At 49.0% G+C, this 24,364-nt stretch overlaps 1 protein-coding gene across 2 annotated transcripts in view; it reads left to right on the forward strand.

Annotated features, from left to right (window-relative positions):
- Positions 1–24,364, forward strand: part of COL4A2 (collagen type IV alpha 2 chain) — a 161,197-nt gene that overhangs the window by 45,278 nt on the left and 91,555 nt on the right. For both annotated transcript variants that reach the window (XM_061435368.1, XM_061435367.1), the window contains exon 4: positions 3,161–3,241. In XM_061435368.1, coding sequence (XP_061291352.1) covers positions 3,161–3,241 — 81 coding nt within the window. The remainder of the gene's footprint in view (positions 1–3,160; positions 3,242–24,364) is intronic.

Below are 24,364 nucleotides of genomic sequence, written 5' to 3' on the forward strand. Positions count from 1 at the left end.
CTCCAGAGAATGCCAAGTTTCAGCCTGAGACTTGTTCAGCCTCTAAGAGACGTCTGGAGCACGTGCCCTGCCCTACAGAAGTAAATACTTCTGTTCATCCTGGAGATCTGACATTCCAGAAGGTGGTGCTTAGGGCTCTTGTTGCTGCTGGAATTCTTAAGAGCCCCTCTGTGGGATGTGTGAGACACTGATGGAAACTCACACAGACACACACACAAACAGACACACACACACACACACACACACACCAACATACACATGAGGGCTGAAATTTTCAGGTGGAGGGCTACCTCTCAACAGTGCCTCCCCCACATCCTGAGTCAGGGTATCTGAGCCCTGGGGTCATGGCTGAGAAGTATGGAGACTGGGAATCTTCAGGCCTGCAAGCCTTGTTCCCAAGGCAGAAAGCACTGTTGAATTTTGAGCAGGTTATGAGCGCATTTCTATAACTAAATCCAGGGCATATCCTAGAGCTAGAACAGAAAGTCTGTTAGGTCGATTTGAAGCCATTAAAATCGTTTCAACCATTGATTTATATATAGGGATTTGGCAAATGGCTTTAAAATCAAAATTAAAAATAACATGTGAAACCCCAGATGGGGAATAGGAGTGTATGCTTCTCACTTCAGCCTGAGGTGTCTCCCTACCCTTTCCAAGCAACTGGTAAGTGAATCATGATTGTGTGAGCCGAGTTCGCCTTGCCCGCACGCCTATTCACGTCCCGGTCGTGCAGAGGACAAAGTCCAGCGCGGTGCATCCAGGCTCCTCGCTTCGGTGCTCAGGATAATCCGCACACCAACGGCTTGCCCGCAGCTGGATGTATAAACACCAAATATCCAGGGTCGGGAGGTTTTAAGATGAGCCCCACTGTAGTTAAGCACTGAAGCCACACAAAAATGGGCAGATACCTAACATCGCATTTGGAGGGCGTGAAAGGACTTTATCCATGTTTGTGCGTGTGAGCTAAGTCGCTGCAGTCGTGTCCAACTCGTTGCGACCCCATGATTGTAGCCCGCCAGGCTCCTCCGTTCACGGAATTCTCAAGGCAAGAGTACTGGAGTGGGTGGCCATGTCCTCCTCCAGGGGATCTTCCAGACCCAGGGATCGAACCCTCGTCTCCTGCATTGGAAGGCACGCTCTTTACCACTAGCACCACCGGGGAAGCCCCTTACCATTCCCATTTGCTCTTATGCTCTCCCATCGCCTGACTCAGCTCAGAAGGATACCAAGAGTCTCAGAAGACTTTAGAGGTGCTGGTTTCTGTAAAGAGTTTGAGATCTTCAGATTTTTTTTTTTCAGTTCTTCAAAGTAGTGACAGATGCAGCCGATATTAGATTAGGGAAAGAATAAAAACAACAAATGTGAAACTCTCCAATACTACCCCTCCATAGAAAGTACTTAGCAAAGGGGTGTATCCTGTCTACAGAAAGGACACTGCATCTCTGATGAGGTCGATGATGCTCCTGCCAGGCAGCGTGGAGTCAAAGCTCACTTGTGCCCCCCAGCATTGACCGACCAGGAGGCTTGTGCTGGCAGGAGGTGTCGAGGTGGCCAGGCAGCCCCATCCGCATCTCCCCGCAAACCCTGGGGAGCTGGGAGAATGCTGACCAATGTGTTAGCCCAAAAACCAGACAGAAGAACTCCCCAAGGGACCCCTGTTTCGTCACTGAGACTCAACTCGGAAGGGGAGGAGCTGCCCTGGTGAAATGCGATGCTGTTGAACTGGAGCGGTTTCTGTAGTCGGGGCGTTGCTTGCACCATTAGGTCTGGCCGAGTGCTCACCAGGGCTCACTGCACCCAGGGTCCCCTCTGGATCGGCTCCCTGCGGGCTCCGGACCACCTGGTCAAGAGTGAGGAGCCAGATGGAGGTTCCCCGGGGACCGGCTGCACTAACTCACCTGTGGGGGGTGGGATGGGGCTGCAGGTGGGCAGAGCTGACCAGAGAGGGGAGAAAGAGGACCAAGCTGATTGTCATTTCCGACTCAAAACGCTTAGTATTGTGGACGCTGTCTGAAAGGAGGAGTTCAGACGCGGTCCAGTCTGCACGTCCACCTCGTGCCTGAGACACTGAGACGGAGGCAAGAAATGCCTTCTTCCTCGCTGGGATTGTCTAGCTAGAGAACTCCCCCGTTATCGCTAAAGTCATCAAAGAGTGACATCTCAGGGACTGGCGAAAAGTTCGACGATATCACCCCAACCCAGCTGAATAAACACTTAGGAAAAACCTCACCACCATCCCCGCCCTCTCTGTACCCCAAGTTAACAGTCTCAGGGAGGGGAAGGGGCGGGGCTTCTTCCCTCTGATGGGGGGCAGTTCCCTGTGACGGGGGGGCGGTTCCCTGTGACGGGGGGCGGTTCCCTGTGACGGGGGGCGGTTCCCTGTGACGGGGGGCGGTTCCCTGTGATGGGGGGCGGTTCCCTGTGATGGGGGCGGTTCCCTGTGGGGGAGGGGTTCCCTCTGATGGGGGGCAGTTCCCTGTGACGGGGGAGGGAGAGGCGGTTCCCTGTGATGGGTGGTGGCTCCCTGTGATGGGGGGAGGCTGTGTCATCCCACCAGCTGTATTTGCAAATTCCGCCTCTGGATCAGAAGCCCCCTCCCTGCAACTCAGTGGGTCTGGGCTTTGTCACGAGGCCCTGCAGAGTGCCGCGGGCAGCCACCCTGACCATCCTCCCCAGCCTCGGACGTCTCTCCCAGAACACCTTATCTTAGGCTCACTTCACACAGAATCCCTGGAGAATGTTCTCCTTGACTTTGAGCCCCAGGATGCAGCTTGGCATCTGGCACTTAGTAGGCACTGAAAAAAGGCTAATTCACCCTAGAATGTGCAGCACCAAGGGTGGCCTTGATGTCAGCCGTGGACTTGGGGTGGTGATGGTGCATCGGTGGAGGTTGACCGATTGTAACACTCGGCCCATCTGGTGGGGGGCGTGTTGATAGTTGGGAGGTGCGGGCAGAAGGAGCTGTGCGTGAAACGCCATACCTTTTCTTACTGACCTCAAACTGCTCTAAAAATTAAATTCTGCTTCTTTAAAGACTGAGTGAGTGTTTTGATTGAATAGTTGTTAGGCGTGGAAGGACTGTCAGCAGCTGGCATTCTGGCCTGCGCGGCGATTGGAGGGTAGTAGGTAATGTTCTCTGCTTTCTGCTTCGTTTCTGCAGGGTGTGAAGAAATTGGACGTGCCCTGTGGAGGCAGAGACTGCAGCGGGGGCTGCCAGTGCTACCCCGAGAAAGGAGGGCGGGTAAGTCATGACGCTGCAATAAGTATTGTCTTCGTTTTACTTCCATTTTGTACAGAGTGCTGTATATAACCTGATTAAATCATTTGCATACAATCGTAAGAAATTTAATATAGGTGAGTTCATTTCTATGAAGCAAGCAAGAATAGAATGCAGAATTGAATCTATATATGCTACTTTCTCAATAAATTGAGAACAGTGTTGGCCTTCTTGAGCATCTTCTCTCTTGCTCATTGTCATAAATACACGTGTGCATATATGTGTACATAATGCAATTATGTTTAATATTTATAGTATATATAAATGTATATTTTGTAAAAATATTGCATAAAAAAAGCTGTTGCATTTATACTCTGATATCTATTTAAACTAGAGGGTGTTGGCATTGAACCACCATGAATATACAGTTGTATTTATACCCTGGTATCTCTTTAAACTAGAGGGTGCTGGCATTGAACCACTGACAATCACTTTGACTTTTGAAATTATCCCACACCTTCCCTGAATGCCCCTTATGTACAGGCACTTCACAGGTAAGTCAGAGAGAAAAGGTCGCCCCGAGTTACCACAACATCCGGCGATGTTTGAAATGTGGGCTTGCTACTTTGACATGTTTCATCCAAGTGTTGCTTTGAAAGCTGATATTTGAGTCTCAGCATCGTGGAAGGTAAAGGTTTGCTTATATTCATGTATTAAGACCTCTTTGGTTCGTGGCAGTGTAGGGAGTAGTTTTTCGTCTTACGACACAGTCTCTCGAGTCCTTGAGCTTTGGGATAACTCCTTCCCCTCCAGGGCTCACCCGCGTCCCATGTCAGGCAGTGAGAGGCCTGTGGGACTGCCCGCCTGCGTCTCCCTGTCCTTGCTGGCATTGGGACTCATAGCCATCCTCCGGGGTTCCCACTGAGCTTCAGCAAGTTGAACGCTTGCATCAGTGTTTTAAGTCGCCATGCCCCTCACCCACCAGGAGGAAGACATGGCCACCGGATCTTGGCTGGGTGTCAGGTCCTGCCTCCTTCTGGACCCGAGTCCCCGCCCCAGAAGCCAAATGGTCAACGGTGTGACGGGCCCCCTTTATAGATGCGGGGAGCTTATGTGCTAACACGCAGCCCACCATTACCTTGGTGGCAATGATCACAGTGGAGGAGTGGTCTGCCCGGAGATCGAAGCTTCCAGGAGTCTCCACGGGCTGGTGCCTGGCATCAGTTTTGCTGTGGTTGCTTCCTCTGCTCTTGGCGGGGACTCCGTGCTTCAGGAGTTGCTTTATCAGCATTTCACAAGGAGAAGTATTTTTAAATATATGGAGGCTGTTCCATGAGACTTAAATTCCCCCGGGGTCCCCGGCTATAGATTTTCCCAGCGATGCTTCCGGAGCAGTGGTGGAAAGCCTGCTTGCAGGCTCTGGCCTCCCCAGCTCAGCTTGCTCAGCCTTATACGGGCACAGAGAAGAGAAACCAGTGCCCTGAGACCGCACATGTCTGTGAGACCTGCCTGTGTCGGAGGGAGCCTGGCTCTGGACCGTTCTTCTCCCTGGGATCCACCAGAGAGAGCCCAGACAGACCAAGTAGAAGGGGACCGGGTCTGCTCCTTCTCACTGTTTGTTATTAGCTAACGTAGAACCAGTATGCGGACAGTGATGCTTTTACAAGAACACTTTTCTCCTGTAAAGATAGTTCCTCTGATCGTTTCCATGTGCGATACCATCTGCACAGCAGCGGATTGTTGAAGGACACCAAGGGTCTCCTCAAAGAGGTCATTAGAAGGGGATTTCTACAGGCCCCCAGGTCTATTCTCATTTCCTAAGTTTACAGCACAGGCGTTATTTCCTGTCACCCCTGATTAAGAAAATGCCTTGAGTCTTTCGCCGCCTTGCCAGAACGCAGAAAGTGACACCTTCTGGTTAATTTCATTAACACGGGTAAGCTAGCATGGGCTTGACTTTAATCTGCAGACACATTATCAAATGAAATCAAATTAAATTGAGACTCAGCAGTTGCCTGGGTAGTTTGTTCAAGAACCAGGGCCAGTGATCTGCCCCTACCCCCACACCAGGATGGCAGGGGTGTTTGGAGTCATGAAGAGAGACCTAAGCTCACTTTCTGGCCCACATGGATCCAAACTGGGTGATTCTAACTGAGGCTGCCTGACTGATTCACACGTGCTATTGAATACTGATCAGTAAGGGGATAGGAGTGACTGACAGTAAGAAGCCAGAAAAAAACCCACTGAGAAGAAATCGCTAACCCCATTTATCACTGTCTGCGGGGTAAGCCCAGTGCATTACTGAAGTTATTCATTGTTAGGACAGTCGCATAGACTTTATTAACTCTTTTATGAAAATAGAATGTCTGTGCCCATTCCACAAACCTGGTGGACGTGTATTAAATCTTTGCCAATTAACAGCTCTACCCAGATGGGATTCTGGTGAAAGCAGAGCTGTTTCTGCCCTCCTTTTGGGCTGATAGTATTTTTCAGAAGTAACGGGATCCACCAAAATAGCCGTGGGCGGACTCTGGGCTCAGAGAGCCGTCGCAGAGACTGTTCTTTCCCACGTTCTCCCCTGGGGTCCCTCGCCGTCTGTCTTCCCCTCAGTGCCCCCGGAGCAGCCGCGACCACGCCTGGCCGCAGAGCCTGGCTCCCGGAGCTCCGGGCTCGCCCTGCCTTATACGGGCATGGGGTCCAGCTCCTGTGCTCCTCACCATGGTGACAGCCAACACCAGAAACACTCTGTTACTGAATAACTTCGGGACTCCAAACAGAAAACACAAATGTGCTCTGGATTCTGGCTCCAGCGTTGTTCTCGTGTTACCGAATGAGTAAGCCCTCATTTGCCACATCGAGCCAGGCTGGGGGGTGGGTGGCGGGTCGTCACCAGGGGAGAAGTGTTTCTCACAGACCGAGCCGCCCGCCCCGGGGATCATTCCAGCAAGCCAGTAGCCAGGGCGGGAGGTGGGGGTGGGGCTGAGGCCACCTGTCTGTGCGCCTTGGACTCCCCGGTCAGAGCCGGGGGGCCCACGGGGGGACCCAGCCTCGTCCTCCTAGGTCACAGGGTAGGACAGTGACAGCCGGCACAGAGGCCCGCTCCACGCTGGGGCCAGGGCAGAGCACGTGCTCTCAGAGTTTCGGATGAGTGCCTGTTCAGTGCAGTGACCTGCGTCTGCACGCCTCCTGACCGATGTTACCCTGGGAGGGGGGGCGAGGCCTGCAGGCAGAGAGGAAAACAGATTTCACTCTCCTGCCTCAAGAGTGGTGGTTCTCAGCCTCTCTTCAGCTGCTTCGTGAATCAGTAAAGCACTTCAAAAAATGAGTTAAGACTGTTGTTATTGGAGAGTTCGTATGTCCAATATTCCTACTAGGTCGTTCAGTCGCCAAGTTCTGTCTGACCCTTCGTGACCCCATGGGCTGCCGCACGCCAGGCTTCTCTGTCCCTCACCATCTCCTGGAGTTTGCCCAAGTTCATGTCCAGGGAATCGGTGATGCCGTGCAACCATCTCATCCTCTGTCGCCCTCTTCTCTTTCTGCCTTCAATCTTTCCCAGCATCAGGGTCTTTTCCAGTGAGTCAGCTGTTCACATTAGGTGGCAAAGTATTGGAGCTTCAGCTCCAGCATCAGTCCTTCCAAAGATTATTCAGGGTTGGTTTTCTTTATGATTGACTGGTTTGGTCTCCTTGCTTTCCAAGGGACTCTTAAGAGTCTTCTCCAGCACCACAGTTCAAACGCATCAATTCTTTGGTGCTCAGCTTTCTTTATAGTCCAACTCTCATATCTGTACATGACTACTGGAAAGACCATTGGAGTAATTAGGAAGTGTTAAATCCTAATCCAGCAACGCTCCACAGGGCACTATATACAAAGTGTTATCGCTCAGTCGTTTCTGACTCTTTGCAACCCTATGGACTATAGCCCCCCAGGCTCAGCTGTCCATGGAATTCTCCAGGCAAGCGTACTGGATTGGATTGTCATTTCCTTCTCCAGGGGATCTTCCCGACCCAGGGATTAAACCCAGGTCTCCCACATTGCAGGCAGGCTCTTTACCATCTAAGCCACAGGGAAGCCCACTATACACAAAGAAAGGCAATAACTAAATTATCAGCCTTCCTTCATCACTAACGGTCACACGCTCGCCACACCAGAGGTGTCTGGCCCCTGCATCTTTTCTGTTCTTTTTTTAATTGAGGTATATAGTTGGTTCACAGTGATTCAGGTGTACAGCAAAGGGATTTGGTTCTGTGTGTGTGTGTGTGTGTGTGTTCTTTTTCAGACTCGTTTCCATGCAGGTTATTACAAGCTATTGAGTGTAGCTCCCTGTGCTATACAGTCTGTCCTTGTTTGTCTTTTTTATACAGAGTGGTGTGTATAAGTTACTTCCAAATTCCAAATTTTTCTTCCCCCACTTTCCCCTTTGGTGACCACAAGCTTGTTCTATGTGTCTGTGTGACTCTGTTTTTCTAAGTAAGTTCATTTGTATCATACTTTAGATTCCATATGTAAGTGATCTTATATATTTGTTTCTGTCTGACTTGATTTAGTATGATCCTCACTAGGCCATCCAGTTACCGCAAATGGAATTCTTTTGCTCTGAGTAATATTCCTTTGTATACATGCACCACATCTTCCTCATCCATTCCTCTGCCGATGGATGTTGGGTTCCATGACTTGGCTATTGTAAACAGTGCTGCAGTGAACACTGGGGTCCAAGTATCCTTTCGGACCACGTTTTTCTCTGGGTGTACGCCCAGGAGTGGGGTTGCTGGATCAGGTGGTGACTCTCATTTTGGTATTTTCAAGGAACCTCCAGAAGGCTTTCCATGGTGGCTGCACCAACTTACGTTCCCACCAACAGTGTGGCAGGTTCTGTCTTCTCCTGTTTTCTTTTTCTTCTTTCTGTACACTCGGTGGAGGCTGAAGGCGGTCGAGCTGCAAGCATCAGAGGGCATTTCTGTTACAGAATTCCTGTTGAAGCAGAGTGAGTGTCTCCATGGGATACAAGGCTCCAGAGCACAGGAAACAGGAGAGACAACAGGTGGGCCCATGATTTAGCCGAAAGAGCCACCTTGGCCTTTGCGCGTTACCTCACTGAAAAGTGCTCAGATTTTTCCACCTGAGGTCAATGTAAATCATTATTTCAGTTACTTAGATTCCTAGCCCCTCAGCCCTATGGTTTTTTACCATAAACTCAGGTAAGATAGGTTATTTCAACTTTTGAACGGCATCCACCTTCACGAGGCACCTGTTTTCCTACGCAATCGAGTGTTGCACAAATTGGTAATCCAAAGACAGATGAAGCCCCTCCCCAGTGTTGGGAATCACTGAGGTGGTTGAACGGCCCTGGAAGCTGCAATGGGACGAGGAGCAGCCACCCTGCGACTGGTCCCAGGGCTGTACCACCAGCCTGAGCCAGGGGCCCGGCATCTCCCCACCCCGTGGAGTTGTCACCCCACGTTCGCCCTCCCTGGGCCTGGCAGCACGAGCCTTGAGACTGAAACCTCAGCTCCTGGAAGGGTGCGGCTGAGCCCACTCCCTTCCGCAGAGACAGAACCAGCACAAATTAGCCGTTGCATTTTTTTCAAGGAGCTAAGAGTTTCCCACAGTCTGTGGGTCCCTGGACTTGGGTCAAAGTATGAGCAAATAATTCTTAACCTCACAAGATTCCTTAAGTTCAACAATATAAATCAATGTGAAAAGCAGAGAGGAGCGGAGTGAGAGAGGAAGCAGAGTGTGCACAGAACGCTCTCGGAGGTGGGTGGCGGCGGATGGATGGGGTGCGGGGAACGCGGACCCTCTCGGTGGCCCAGGTGGGTGGCTGTCGCTGGCTTCGGGAGGAGGGGAGGGGGCCCAAGCGGCTCTGAGCCTCAGCAATCGTGGTCTCACCCTCTCCCAGTTGAGCTGTGGTCTCGCTAACGGGCGGTCTCTCCTGTCGCATGTTGCTGATCAACACCCTCAAACGTGTATAACTGGGATATGGGAAAAAACGGAATTTTTGTTCTTTGAAACAGCTCGATGTAAATTTGAAAATTGGTCAGTCACTGTGGAGCCATGGGGAGGTGCTCAGCGCATAGATCTTCAAGCTGTATATACACACTGCGTGTGGTCCGCCACTGGGGTGGGTTTCCCCCAGCACATGGCCGCCCATCTCGGCTACGCGATGACCCTTGCTCGAGTGGAACACACACACCATGCTGCAGTAGCAGACCGCTGTCCACACCAGCTGCAGCCACTCCGGGCAGGTGCTTGTCAAGGGTCTGCCCCACGGACCTAACAGAGAGCACCCCCCCACCCCCCACCCCACCCCCGTCAGCTGCACTGTCACAGCCCAGAAAGGGCAAGAGTGATTCAGAAATAGCAGAAGCCCGCCTGGCTTCTGGGCTTGTGTAACCTTCGTCTGCACATAGCTCTCACCTACTTTCAACATCGTGGGCTTATTTTTAGTGCCTGTCTGGAATGGCAGTGGTTCCGGCTAGCTGGACGCCGCTGTGGCTGCAGCCAGCTCGGTTACTTGACTCCTCTCAGGAAAGGCGGCACCGCGGTGGGTCTGGACAATGCCCGCCTGCGCACGCGTCGGTGGTGCGCTTCTAACGGGACGTTTTCTTTCATATCTGCCACGGCTCCTTTTAATAATGGAATTTTACATTCTCGCAACCCTCAAAATCTGTATTTTGTGTCATCTGCGCACAAGGCACGTGTCTGGAAGAAGGAGGTGCTTCCGTGAACAGGGGCGGGGCCCCCTGAGCGGCAGGGGTGGCCCCAAGGTCAGGGTGTGCCTGGTGTCCTTAAGGGACACCTCGGGAGCCAGTGTGAGCCTCACAGAGCAGGAGGTGAGATCCGTGGTAGGTGAGGTCTGAGGGAGCAGGGTGGCATCTTGGGCTGAGTAAGGCGAGACCCATCCTGGAGACCTCCTTAGAGGAGCTGCTTGACTTATAACTTGCTCAAGTCACCGAGCTCTCAAGGGGAAGCTGGTGCAACGCGTACTTTGGTGAGTCAGTCCATTGGGGGCAGTTTCTAGTCAAAAACGATGCCAGGAGGGGCTTCCCTTTTGGCTCAGAGTTAAAGAATCCGCCCGCCAATGCAGGAGACATGGTTCAATCCCTGCTCCGGGAAGATCCCACATGCCCCGGGACAGTTAAGCCCATGCACCCCAACTACCGAGCCCGTGCTCTAGAGCCTGGGGGCCACAACTCCTGAAACCCAAGTACCCTAGAACCGGTGCTCTGCAACCAGAGAAGCCACCGCAATGAGACGCCCACGCGCCGCAACCGAGAGTCACCCCCGCTCGCCGCAACTAGAGAAGGCCTGCGGGCGGCAGCGAAGGCCCGGCGCAGCCACAAATAATTAACTTTTAAAAAAGAGACGCCGGGGAACGTTGCCCCGCACACAGGCGGTCGGTGACGCGCAGCCGGAGTCAGCTGCACGCAAAGTTATTCATCCAGTGAATACCGTTTGCGCATGTGTCGCCCCATCTAGGCACCAACGATGCAAATGGACAGAGCAGGTCACACCCCGACCTTTGCCTGATACCCCAGCCTTGTGCTCTCGGAAGGAATTTCCTGCCAAGAGGGACGTGTTCTCTGCACCAGCCACCATGGCTGTGTGAGCCCTTGAAATGTGGTTAGTGAGATGGACAAACTGAATTTTACATTGTTATCCCATGTTGGTTAATTAACATTCAAACTGAAGAGCCGCCTGTGGCCAGTGGCTACTATCAAGATCACAACTGTGAGTGTCAAGGTGGAGAGTGCAGGAAATACACGGTAAACTCGTGGTGAAGAGGTGAAAATACTCTAGATACTAAATCTGAAATGAAGATAAAGCACAGTGTAAAATCAGGGTTTCGTGACAGTCAGACCAAGGCTTGTAAACTGCTAAGCTTATATCTTCACACAAAGAAGGGTTTTGTCGCAAGAGTGCACAGACCCAAGTGTCTGGCACGGTGGGGAAGGTGTGTGTGCAGAATGTGTCATCAGTCGGTGAAGAATAGTTTCCTGATCGGTTTGTTCCTCATATTCCCGTGGTCTCTTAGAGGGATTTGCTTTGCCAGCTTGAGCTCCAGTCAAGCCTCCCCTTCGGAAAGCTCCTTGTCTGCTTGTCTGGCTCGGGACACCTTTGGTGGTCAAGCCCCCACAGCTTCCGACCGTAACATCACTCTTGCCTTCTTTCCAGCAAGATTGTTGTTGTTCAGTCGCTCAGTCGTATCCAACTCTTTGCGACCCCATGGGCTGCAGCACGCCAGGCCTCCCTGTCCATCACCAACTCCCAGAACTTGCTCCAACTCATGTCCATCGAGTTGGTGATGCCATCCAACCATCTCATCCTCTGTCGTCCCCTTCTCCTTTTTGCCTTCAATCTTTCCCAGCATCAGGGTCTTTTCCAGCAAGGTTAAGTAAGCATTTTCTTAAAGTAGGACTTTCGACCCTGTGCTGTAGAAACAAGTTAATTGCGCAGCTGGAGAACAGACAAGCAATTGCAGGACCCCTGGCTTACTCCCCCGCGCCCTGCCCCAATGTGGTAAATATTTAATTTCGAAGGACCATTCTAACATGAGTCACAGTTTGTTAGATAAACGTCCAGTTTGGAGGCTATCCGAAAGGAAGAATCAGTTCAGTTCAGTTCAAATACATTGTTAAAATCTTAAAAAGACAAAATTGTAATACTTCCTCACTATGTGGACTCAGAGAACATCGTTTTAGACAGAATCTGATGATTAAAAGTCAGCACTTACAGAAAAAATTTATTTCTGTGATCATTGAAAGCGTCACATCTCTGATGAAGCCCGACGAAGTTTACGCTGGATTCCTATGTTTCGTACCAGCAGAATGCATCATTCAATAATAGGAATCAAGAAAACCCTTGGTGAAAATTAGTCATGATGGTTGTGGCCCAGCATTTATCAACTGCAACAGCAATGGCCCACGACACAGCTGCTTACGGTAACAGCAGAGCAGATATTAATGTCTGATTTAAAAAATAGAGTCAACAGAGGACATACTTACGGTAGCACCATTATCCATGATTAATAATGACATGCTGGCACATGGGCCGCTCAGTATCTGAGTGCAGAGACAGAGTATAAATGTTTTCATATTTTATTTACCCAGTTCTCCCTCTTCTGGAGAAAAACCACACACACACACACACACACGCACACACACACACACACACGCACTCCGGCAGCCTCGACCAAATTCCTTCCTAAGGAAAAGTACACTCCTGTCTCTAGGTGTTGCTAAGGAAAGATGCTTACCTAGCACCTCAAACACTCCAATCTTGCGTGAAGTGTCTACTTCCCTATAAATGCCAGGGGAAGATCACTCTTTCTGAATTTCCATCCAAACGAAAGAAGCATAGAGCATTCGTCCTCAGAGCTCAGGCAGAAGAGAGAATGAACTTGAGAAAGAAAATGACTTTTTTTAACCTTGGCAGGTCCCTATCCTCTGAACCCTTTGACCGTAAACTGAGGTTAGATGTTTTTATGGGAAGCTGGGACGTTGCTGAAAGTATGGTTTATGCAGAAGGACAGAAATGAAGCCTCCAGGCCAGCCGGCTGGTGCATCCGCGTGGGGAAAGGGCACGTGGATTCGGGGCAGTGGCCTCAGCAAGCAAAACCTTGGGGAGACCGGCGGTCCACACCCTCCACCGGCCCTGGGGATGGTGAGAAAGTGATTAGCTGGGTTCCAGTCTCAAGTTGACGGTTCTGGGGACCTGGGCTTCCTTTCATGGCCCCTAGGGAAACGTGTCTGTGGGTTCAGAGGCCAGGTAATGATAGTAATGCCGTTTTGAGTTTTGGTTGAAAGCCCCACACAGACCCTAAGAGACCTGATAAGCTGGGGGGAGAGAAAGAACACCATCCTCTGCTTCTGAGCCAGCCTCAAGCTCTGCCTTCGGAAGCCCTGGTCTCCTACCCTGATGGAATGTTTTGACAAGCAGAGCTCCGAAGCGTCTCGCTTTTCTCTTAGATCAGGAATGCCAGTCTTCGAGACCTTTGCTTTCTTTCGTTCACCTCCAGCCCGTCCTTAGTAAACATTTGCAGGCTTTCTAAAATGACTCCGAGCAAAATTCTTACCAGACATGCCATGCTTTCTAAATGCCGTCTGGAAATGGAAACACGTCCTCTGACTTTGTCCTCCATCACGCAGCAGAAAGAGATGGTCGGAAGTTGTCGAGTCCGCACGGGGAAAAAGTGCCCACGTCCAGCTCCTCGGGGCAGCCTGGACAAGAGGCTGAGCGCTCCGCGTCCACGCACTCTTATGCCAGGCTGTGCCTGTGATAGAAAGCTATGGTTTGTCTGGCAGATTTTTGAAATGACTCTTATTTTCCCCCAGCAGTTGTAAATAATAACCAGAGGAAGATGGTAGAAATGACCGATCCAGGTGGCATAGGCATAAATTTTCTCACTCTGGGGTGGGGCGACGGTCATCTTTTTTCTGCCTGGTTTTCTTCTTCTTGAATCAGAGAGACTACCTGTATCCTTAAGAGCCAGTGGCAAAGATGCTACATATATCTCTGGTGTGAATGTAAACTTAATATTTAAACAGGTCGATACACATTTATTTTTACACACCTTAGGCATGGCAGAATTGTCTTAAGAAACTGTCCAACCTGGGAGCCTGAAGGGCCTGAGATTCTGAGCCCTCTGACGTCCCACCCGAACGAGCCCTTTGTGGTATAGACAACCGAGCCAGTCAAGTCGTCAGATGTCTGACTCATATGGGAAGTACAGGGCAGACCTTCAGAAGGGCACATTTCCCCCCGATTAGAAACATCAAAATACTCCTAAATCCTTCCTCTGTGTGTCCAGCCTCCAAGTTTAAATTCTAGAAGAACTGAAGCAGAAATAGGCCTTCCAGGAACCCAGTATGAGCCCTGTATGGATGGCATCGAAATCCCACCATAGGAACAAATGTTTTTATATTCAAAGCACTGTTAGATAATTCCTAAAGACTTGGAACCAAACACAAACAAACAAAAAATCAAGCCGAAGTGAAATGGAAGCAATTAATTCTGGGTAAATTACATCTTCGGCCTAAGAAGTATTCAGCTGCATCGTCACCGTCGATGTTTTTTATTAAAATGTTGTCTTTGTAAAGCCTGTAACTGTTCTTCGGACTTAAAGTCTGTTTTAAATTTTTAAAAAACAGAGAACAATTAATTTTATGGTGGAGTTGGTGTCTCCATAATAAAAATTAAAGTGCTAGCATATAATCGTTAAGTAAGTAAGTGTTAGTCGCTTAGTCATGCCCGACTCTTTGCGACCCTGTGGACTGCAGCCCACCAGGCTCCTCTGTCCATGGGATTTTCCAGACAAGAATGCTGGAGTGGGTTGCCATTTCCTTCTCCAGGGGATCTTCCTGAGCCAGGGATCGAACCCAGGTCTCCTGCACTGCAGGCAGAGTCTTTACTGACTGAGCTACGAGGTTAGCTTGCGTGTTTTTTTTTGAGATAATCCACTCCAGTTAGTAACAGTGGCACTTTTTAAGCCTTGTGAAGACGCATCTCTAAGAACCCTAATGTCAAGGTCAGCTCCATGCATTGCACCATATTCAGCATCCACCAACAAGAACAGCCTCTCTGAAATTCGGGGAAAGACCCTGGCTTTGAGGACCGATGAGTTTGCAGTGGTTTGGAACAAAATGAACAGAATCCTGTGGCTGACTACGATGCAGTTTTCTTTTGTTTGTGTAGCTTTTAACTGTCTACTCTTTTCGGTCCGCTTAGAGAAGGGGCCAGTGCTACACCTGGGCAGGTGTGGAGGGCGAGATTCACAAATCTTGAACAGATTTTAGTGTGAGAGCCCTCAGCCCGAAGCCACACCGTTACAACCTGAAGGGAAGAGTGGAGGCGGGGTGAATAGGAGGCTGGATGACTGAAGCAGAAAGCTGTAAGGTGGCTTCCTCACTCGGAAGCTGTGGGGGAAATTCCTCATCACTTAACACCCGATACTTTACAAATATTTGTATTTCTCATCATAGAATGATAGAAGTGTTGGAGTAGTACATTGACGAATCTCCCCCTGACTTCTTACCCAGGAAGGACGGAGGAATACGTCTGAGACTTACGAATATTCATTCTGTTCTTAGAGTACTCCAGAGAAGCAAGGAGAACAGGCTTTCCTGGTTATTTAATGGACACACAACTCAGAATAGATTCATACATATAACAAAGTAAAATTCACTACAAAAATTACTCAATTAATGAAAAATATGATATGGGGGCTTCCCAGGTGGCTCAGTGGTAAAGAATCTACCTGTCAGTGCAGGAGGCAAGGGTTCAATCCCTGGCCCGGGAGGATCCCCTGTAGAAGGAAGTGGCAACTGGCTGCAGTGTTCTTGCCTGGAGAATCCCACGGACAGAGGAGCCTGGTGGGCTGCAGTCTGTGGGGTCGCAGAGTCGGACACGACTGAGCGCACACACGTCATACGTTATTGCAGAGAAAACAATCTAACTCCCGAAAGTTGAACTAAAAAAAGTTCAACTTGTCTTCAAAACCACAATTTCCCTTTGAGATTCTTGCTTAACATCGAATCCCACTTAAAATTTCCAGACAGTGAGATTGATTCCACAGCTTCACTTAAAAGAAACTCAGTGTCAGACACGCCACAGAAGAGAAACAGAGTGAGCGCACCTGAGCCCCCAGGAGATTCCCTCCTGTTCACGCGTCAGCTTCACGTCTGTCTTAGAAATAATTTCTTCTCTGGCCGGTGTTTCTCTTGCCTTTGAAGGGTATATCTTGAAATCAAGAGACGCCTGGGGATGACATCAGCCTGTTCTCCTCAAGTGTTGTGTAGAAAAGAGCTAAAGAACATCCCGAAGACATAGAATTCACCTCTACAAGCTGTAGAATAAAGTCACATTCGCGCAGTAGTATTGTATTTGAATAGTCACTTTTTTAGAAGTCCTGGTCAGCTAGAGACAAGGAGAAAGGGTTTGGACTAAATAATAGCATTAGGAGGTTTCATTTGAAATGCGGGAAAGCTGGATGCAATTGGTTACAAGACAGCTACATCGATAGCTTTACGTGAACTTTGATCATTGTCACATTACCAAACACAAGTTCATGTTCCCAAGGAACGGTGAGGCTAAACACACCGCAGAGTCAGTTTGGAGCAGAGAAGCAAGGAGAGAGGGCGGCTCACACCCAGAAAGCCCCCAAGTCCCCAGAGGGCTTCCGCAGAGCGTTTTTTAAGGCCAGGTGACGGAGTGGGAACTCAGGGTGTGTGATCAGCTCGTGTCCAGCTCTCTGGTGGAGGGTGAGGTGGTGGGGTGGGAACTCAGGGTGTGTGATCAGCTCGTGTCCAGCTCTCTGGTGGAGGGTGAGGTGGTGGGGTGGGAACTCAGGGTGTGTGATCAGCCCGTGTCCAACTCTCTGGTGGAGGGTGAGGTGGCGGGGTGGTGTCACAGGGGTTGGCATTATCAGTCCTTAGGCACAAGCGGGTCTGGGGGCTCGTGGTCATCAAGGAGTTCATTTCTTCCATTTGGTGGGGGTTTTAGCATCTGTGAGACAACTCAGAAATGTGCATCAGATACTATTATCTGGATACTATTATCAACGTGTTATCTTCAGAGAGGAGCTGCAGGGGAGGCTGGGGTTGGTGAGGTGTCCCAGGAAGGCCCACAGGACCCTGCTGGCCTTGTTATATTAGACCCCTAGATGTAATACCACAGATAAGAGCACAGTCCATAGCCCACTACATGTAATACCACGGATAAGAGCGCAGTCCATAAACTACTACATATAATACCACGGATAAGAGCGCAGTCCACGGATAAGAGCAGTCCATAGCCCACTACATGTAATACCACGGATAAGAGCGCAGTCCAGGGCCACTGACAGACGGTGCAGGGGCTGGCGTGGCCATCACGGCACCCGGAAGGTGGCCCCCACCACAGCATGTGCTGTGACACTGTCGCCATGGGAAAGGCTTAGCTCTGTCACATGCCCGCTTCTGGAACAGGAAACCCACCTTCCCACCCCACCACACAAGCGCACACAACCTCAGATGCCCCCGCGATCCAACCTTGAAGCTCCTGGCACCCCAGTGAGCTGTCTCTTCCCTCGTCCTTCGGCTGGCCCCCATCCCAGCTCCCTTTCCTCTGAATCCACGGATCTCTGCAGAACTTAGGAAAGAGCATGCTCTCCTAACCTTTTTCATATTGAAGTGTCTACCGTTGTGTTACCTGCACCCCTGACTTCCGACCAACTGCTCGTATGAAAATCGTACTCAGATTCGAATCCCCTTCCTCTGAGTTTCCTGCTTCCCTCCTGGGGTCCTGGCCTCGGGGTCTGAGCCTAGCTTTCTAGCAGCTGCATAATCACCCTCGCTGGTCTGGATGCTGTGTGTCTAGGAGCTTTGTCGTGCAGTCACATCAAACACATTATTGTGTTAGCTCACGAGCAATGTATTTCTACCCAAAACTCCATTTTTTTCTTTCAGGAAGTTTTTTGCTGTGTTGCTGCTTGTTTTTTGTCTTTTGATTATTGGTCTCCCATTTGTGCAATTGATTTTTCAACCTCAACTAAGAATTTAATTCTTGTGCCATCTTGAAAGGTGCAGCCAGTTTCTGGTCTGAAGTGAGGGTCCTCTTTTTTCATCTCCCTTTACTTGTTTAATCCTGATCTAATTCAAACACAGACATTCCGTGAAACGGCTGTTAGCCAAAAAGGAGATGTCTAAATGTTAATTGCCTCTGGTATTTTTAGGACTTTATTTTGAGGATAGCATTGATGAAAAAGGATTTGTAGCCATCTGCAGACCCTCAAGTAGAATAATCAGACCCGGGAAGTAAACAAAAAGAACTTTGTGGATGAAAGTGAACTCCTTAATTCCAGAAGATTAAAAAAGGCTTCTTTAGTAGAAGAAAATAAAATTTAACAAAGAGGGTGCCCTTCAAAAATGTCAGTTATCTTGGAAGGAAAGATGAGTCATGGAAATGGCCTGTTGATGGGAAAGATGAATAGATGAGTCCTTTGAAACTGGCGTTTCTGAAGGATGAGGGGCCCTGGACTGTCATTCTGCGTCCTTTCTGACAGTCGCCGAAGTGGTAAGAGGTCCTAGAGTAAAATAATTCTTAGACTTGCACACGTGTTACAGGAAATAAGCTCAGAATTCTGAAATGTGCCCATCATACATGTGTGCACACACATGCCTGTGTGTATTTGTGTATTTTAACTTCATATATCCTATATTCAGACAGTAAAGAATCTGCCTGCAATGCAGGAGACCTGGGTTTGATCTCTGAATTGAGAAGGTCGCCTGGAGAAGGCAATGGCAACCCACTCCAGGATTCTTGCCTGGAGAATCCCATGGACAGAGGAGCCTGGTGGGCTACAGTCCATGGAGTCTCAAAGAGTTGGACACAACTGAGTGACTAACACTTTAACTTTCAGTCTGTATTTATTAAATATTACATCTTTTCTGTGTATGTTTCCAGGAGACTAGCGTTTACTATCATTGAAAGCCCGTATTCACGTGTTCAACATGGGATTTCAGTTATTTATAGCATCTAATCTTATCTTATAACTTAAAATAAAGCCCTGGGTGTATTTTTAATGTGCTGAAACTTTATTAGAATGAGTTAATACCTTTCTACATTTGTCATATTTTTATATCAAACCTAGTCCAGATATTCCTGAGCACTTTGAACAAGAATAAATAAACATTTTCAAAAGCATCAAGTGTCCTAGACACGCTTCTCCTTGCAGCATTGATACTTCCTGTTCTTGGGGAAGTTTCCTCGGGCGGTGTCACTGCCCTGCGAGATAAGGCTAGGATTGAACTCTTCTGCCTGGGGTCTGACGCTAGCAGTTCCAGGAATTCACTGTCATTCCCGTTTCCACCCTGCATTGCCCCACTGATCTCTATATTCTGTTGGCTTTGCGTCAACAGGGCTTCCTGGAATAAACCAGCAGGGAGCTGGCTCACCCGTGGGAGAGGAGCCTGCAGGCTCAGCCACAATCACATTGCCACCCGGAGAAGCTGGGGGAAGCCCCTCACCTTCTGCTTTTTGCTGTTGTTGCTGTTCAGTCGCTCAGTTGTGTCCGACTCTTTGCGACCTCATGGACTGCAGCACACCAGGCTTCCCTGCCCTTCACTATCTCCTGGAGTTTGCTCAAACTCATGTCCATTGAGTCAGTGATGCCATGCAACCATCTCATCCTCTGTCACCCCCTTATGCTCCTGCTTTTACTTTTTTGAAAATAAGAATGCTATACTCCCCCGCTCCTGATTTTTCAAGTGTCCTTATATATTGCACAGAAATTTAAAGCATAAAAGGAACACGTTCCCTTGGATATTTCAAGAAGGTATTGACAATAATACCATTGATTTCAGACCCTCGGGGTCTGATGGACCACCCTGGAGGTGGATCTCTGTAAGGCCCTTTCATGGGGATGGGGTCAGACACCAAGAGAAAAACCTTCCCCAAACCTTTCAATAAACTTTTTTGTTAAAAAAAAGAAAGAAAGTTTCTGTCTCTGAAAACCACATTGACTCATTTTTTTCCTTTGTGTGATTTGGGAGCTATTTCAGCATCTCCTAAGTCTTTGAAAAATCAGGAATGTAGAAGTGAGAAATATCATTCATACAGTTTAACTTTTCTGGAGTTTGTCTCATATTATTCTTTAATCAAAATCATCAATGTTTTGCTACTATTTCAAATTTAGACACTTTAATGTTATTAAATAGTATCTATGTGTATATTCCAATTATTTTTATGTGTTATTTCTGAAAGACAAGTAACCTTTTTTGCCTGTAAACACATTTTCTCCTATTGCCAAGAGAGGAGAAAACCAGAAAAGACAGCAAATTCCCCGTTAACTATAGATATTGCTACTCCTATGTTTGTCTACAGTGCTTTAAATCTCATTTTGTGGTCACTATGGTGAAGCCTAAATTATTTTAAAAGCTGCCTGTGAAATAATCGTTAGCATCTTGTTCCATTTTTGAAACAGCAGGTGTTTCCTTTTGGAAGCTTCTGCTGTTTGTGCTCTGTTTGTGTGTCTGAATTCCCATTGTCTGGAGCGCGCACAATGCCTGTTATGGAAAGTCATTGTTCTGGTTCAGCTGATTTTATTTTCAGAAATTGGTATGGAGCCTGCTGTGTGGTCGCCACTGGGAAAGCAACTGCTCCGTTCTTCAATAGCCATATGGGTTAGTGACTCAACTGTGTATTTCTGGACACACAGTGTTTCCCGGAGCGGGGATGTCCGTTGCCTGTTTCTGCAGTTAGTAAAGAGTCGCCGAGATTTCATTGTCAGCTCTTCCGACCAGTACTCTTACTCACTCGGGGTGTCTCTTCCGCTCTGGGGCTGCAGGAGAGCCATGCTGATCTAGATTCCCGGCCTCCAGGATCTCCCTCACCCACGCCGCCCAAGCAGTGCCCACCGGGCAGCAAAGGCATCTTGAGGGTGGGACAACGTTCTCCCAATGACCGCCTTCCTCACTCCCAGCACTGATATTTAATTGTCCTTTTAGTAGCTAGTATACATTGAGAACTTGTTTTATCTTCCCTTCAGGGAGTGTCCATTGCAAAATGGGTTTGGTGGTGAGATATTTGACTTCTTTGAAAAATAGAAATCAAATATCTCAGTGAACAGCCTTCCCAGTGGAACTGGCTAATAAAAAGACTCCAGTTGTCAGCTGTCTTATTCCTAAGACAGTGGTGGCTTATCCTGTTCAGTCTTGGCACTTGACATGAATTATTGGAAGGAACGGAAGATGGCATCCAGCTGGGTCTCTCTCAGTTGAAAGGACACCTGTCCTCACCGCTGGGTGAGTAGCTAGTGCCTTTGGCTGCCTGAACCCTAGTCCTTCGAAGGGTCCAAGGAGCACCTTCAGACTGTGTTAGAACGAGAGAAAGTGGGAGTGAATACGCGGTTCCTGTCCGCACTGATGCTGGCAGAGCTGAGCGTCTGGAACCCGTGTGTCAGAGCCTGGCGCCATCGCCATGGCTAAGGCTTCTGGTGGCTGAGACTGTCGAATTGCTACTTGATGCCTCCTGGCATACATGTCAGTCACTGCCTTGATCATCACTTTTGGCAGGTGGGTTACAATTCATCCTACAAGTTAAGGAAATACTGATTGGGGGGAAGTTCTGCCCAACCCCCTCAAAAAACATTTAGATAGATAGATCAATATAGATATAGAACAAATTCAAAGAATTGTTTACCTTTTTCTTTTATATTGGAGTATAGCCTACTAGGGCTTTCCAGGTGGCTCTAGTGGTAACGAACCCGCCTACCAATGCAAGAGACTTAAGAGACATGGGTTCAATCCCTGGGTCAGGAAGAAGCCCTGGAGGAGGGCATGGCATGTATTCCCTGATGTTGGGAAAGATTGAAGGCAGGAGGAGAAGGGGCCACAGAGGATGAGATGGCTGGATGGCATCACCGACTCAATGGACATGAGTTTGAGTGAACTCCAGGAGTTGGTGATGGACAGGGAGGCCTGGCGTGCTGCGGTTCATGCGGTTGCAGAGTCGGACACGACTGAGCGACTGAACTGAACTGAACTGAGGGCACGGCAAGCCAGTCCAGTACTCTTGCCTGGAGAGTCTCCATGGACAGAGGAGCCTGGCAGGCTACAGTCCGTAGGGTCGCATGGAGTCGAACACGACTGAAGCGACTTAGCAGTGCATGCATGCATGGCCGATTAACGGTGTTATGATAGCTTCAGGTGGACAGCAAAGGGACTCACTCATACACACACATGTATCCATTCTCCTCCACACTCCCCTCCCACCCAGGCTGCCCCAGGACTGAGCAGAGTGCCCTGCGCTAATACAGGAGGTCCCCGTTGGCTCTCCACTTTAAATACCGCAGTGCGTCCATGTCCATCCCGCACTCCCTAACTCTCCCTTCCACCCCTTCTTTCCCTTGGCAGCCATAAGTTCGTTCTGTAAGTCTGTGAGGCTGAAAAAAAAAAAAAAAAAGTCTGTGAGGCTGTTTTGTGAGTAAATTTAACTGTAGTATTCCTTTTTAGATTCCACCTATAAGGGATTTCATATGATATTTCCCCTTCCCAGAGAATTTCTGATCCAGGAAGGACATATTCTCACTTGTAAATCACATTTTGCAAACAAGAAAACCGAGACCCATCCTGGTCTGGGGAGTTCGTCCACAGCCTCATGTACAGAAGAAGCTCCCTGTTTCCGGGTCCCCCACACCCCCAGGAGATGCCCCAGGAGCAAACAAGTCTATAGAATTGCAACAAGCCTTTTTAAATTGACTTAAAGAGCTAAAAGAAAGTAATAAGAACTGAAGCGACTTGATTCCAAGAAACAAAAGTAATCAATGAATTATTCACCAAGGAAATAGCCGAAGGGCATACCACTGTCAAAATTCTTGTTACAGTTGGCCCCGTGGGAGCCTCCTGTGTGGAGCATTCTCTACAGACAGCATGTGAGTGACATGTAGGAGGTAAAAGCACTTTGAAAGACGAGGAAGAAAATTTCCAATCTGATCTAGACTCTCCTTAGGCAAGAAATCCAATCCCTCTGTGCGTTTCCTCAATCACAGCGTGATGGTAAGACAGCCTGTCTCCCAGGATCGAGATGGACAGCCCTGTGTGGATGTCAGTCGACAAAATCCTGAATGAAGCTGCTCCGGGGGAGACGGCACATCCAGATCCAGCAAGGCCACTCCTCCTTTGTTCTCCAGAGTCTGAACGGGAGACGCGGTCTCAGCAGCATTCAAGCCCCTTTATAGTGGTTCTTGGCATGCCTCACCCGTGGGCACCTGTTCAGAGGGTACCGTGCAGACTTCAGGTCCTGTGGATCCAGTAGGACCTCTCCCCGGGACCGGGTCTGCCCCCCGGGGCACGGGTTAATGTCCAGAGACATTTTGGGTTGTCACAGCTAATTCTTATTATTTAGGTCTTTTTTTTTTCCCCCCAATAGCAAGTCTTAGTCCTGTTTCTGATTTTTTTGGAGGAGATCTTTGTAAAGGGAATTCTTCCTGTGCCTTTGCTAATCCACAGAGATTAGAGGCCTTTTCCTATACAGTTTTAATAGGTTAATTAAATATTAAACTTTTAATATTAATATTTTAAGTACATTCTTGTTTGTACATGTGCTAACTCACTGGATTCTCACAGTACCTTAGAAGTAAGATAGTGACCCACACACACACCTGCGCACATACATATGGTTAATTTTTAAATGTAGGGATTTTTACTGTTTTATTCAGACAAGAAAAGAGAGTCCTTGAGACTTGCTGAAGTGCCTGGAGCCTCGGAGGCACGTGTTTTATCTCAAATCCAGTGCTTCGAAACATCCCCTTTTCCTTGACAACCTCACCCCAGAAGAAGGAAGCCAACCCCAACCGTACTCATGTAAACATCTGAATAACTAGGGATTCTTTAGAAAAGCTGAGTACTCAATAAATTAAAATACTGTCATTTCTATGGGGAAATAGCAACTGGCAAGCCAACCCATCAAGCGCCGTGAGCTGTCAGGCTGTGCCTGGTCCTTCTGCCAAGCAAGTCCCACCCACCAGGCCCCGACAGGACTCTGCCTCAAGGACAGCTCAGAGAGGGAGTCTCAGGTCAGCAGCTGCTTCTCAGTCCATATGGGGTTTGCATCCAGGGATCCTCCTGTTTGTCCGAAGTCCAGTGCCTGGACCCAGCCTAGGGTGGACTCTGCCTCTCGCCTTGTTCACTGTGCAGTGTAGGCGAGTGTACCTCTCAGAGCCTGCGCACACTCGCTTGTGAAGCAGAGATAGGAAGCTCCTTGAAGACCTGCAAGGGCTGAAGGAGATGCGGCGTGTGATACAAGCAGCCCAGAGCCTGGCAGGTCACCACCATCAGCGTGTCCCTGTATTTGCATACAGACACACGACACTAACACTTCAGCTGCACTGTGGTCGCTCTAAGACCCTGATCCTATTCCTTAGTTATTAGCCATTTCAGAGGGACAAATCTGGGCTAGAACTACAGTATTTGCTACCGCTGGATTTTTCACGGCCTCCTGGTACAATGGCTGCCTCATCTGTGTCTTGCTGTTGGATAACTATGCTGCTAAGCTCGGGGATGTAGAAGCCACTTGGCTGGTCTAAAAGGACCTGCATACATCAGATCACATGTGGAGGGAGAGGACCCCCACCCCTCCACCCATCCCCAAACCTTCCATGTCATCCAAATG

Source organism: Bos javanicus, chromosome 12 (assembly GCF_032452875.1).
Source record: "Bos javanicus breed banteng chromosome 12, ARS-OSU_banteng_1.0, whole genome shotgun sequence".
NCBI lineage: Eukaryota > Metazoa > Chordata > Mammalia > Artiodactyla > Bovidae > Bos > Bos javanicus.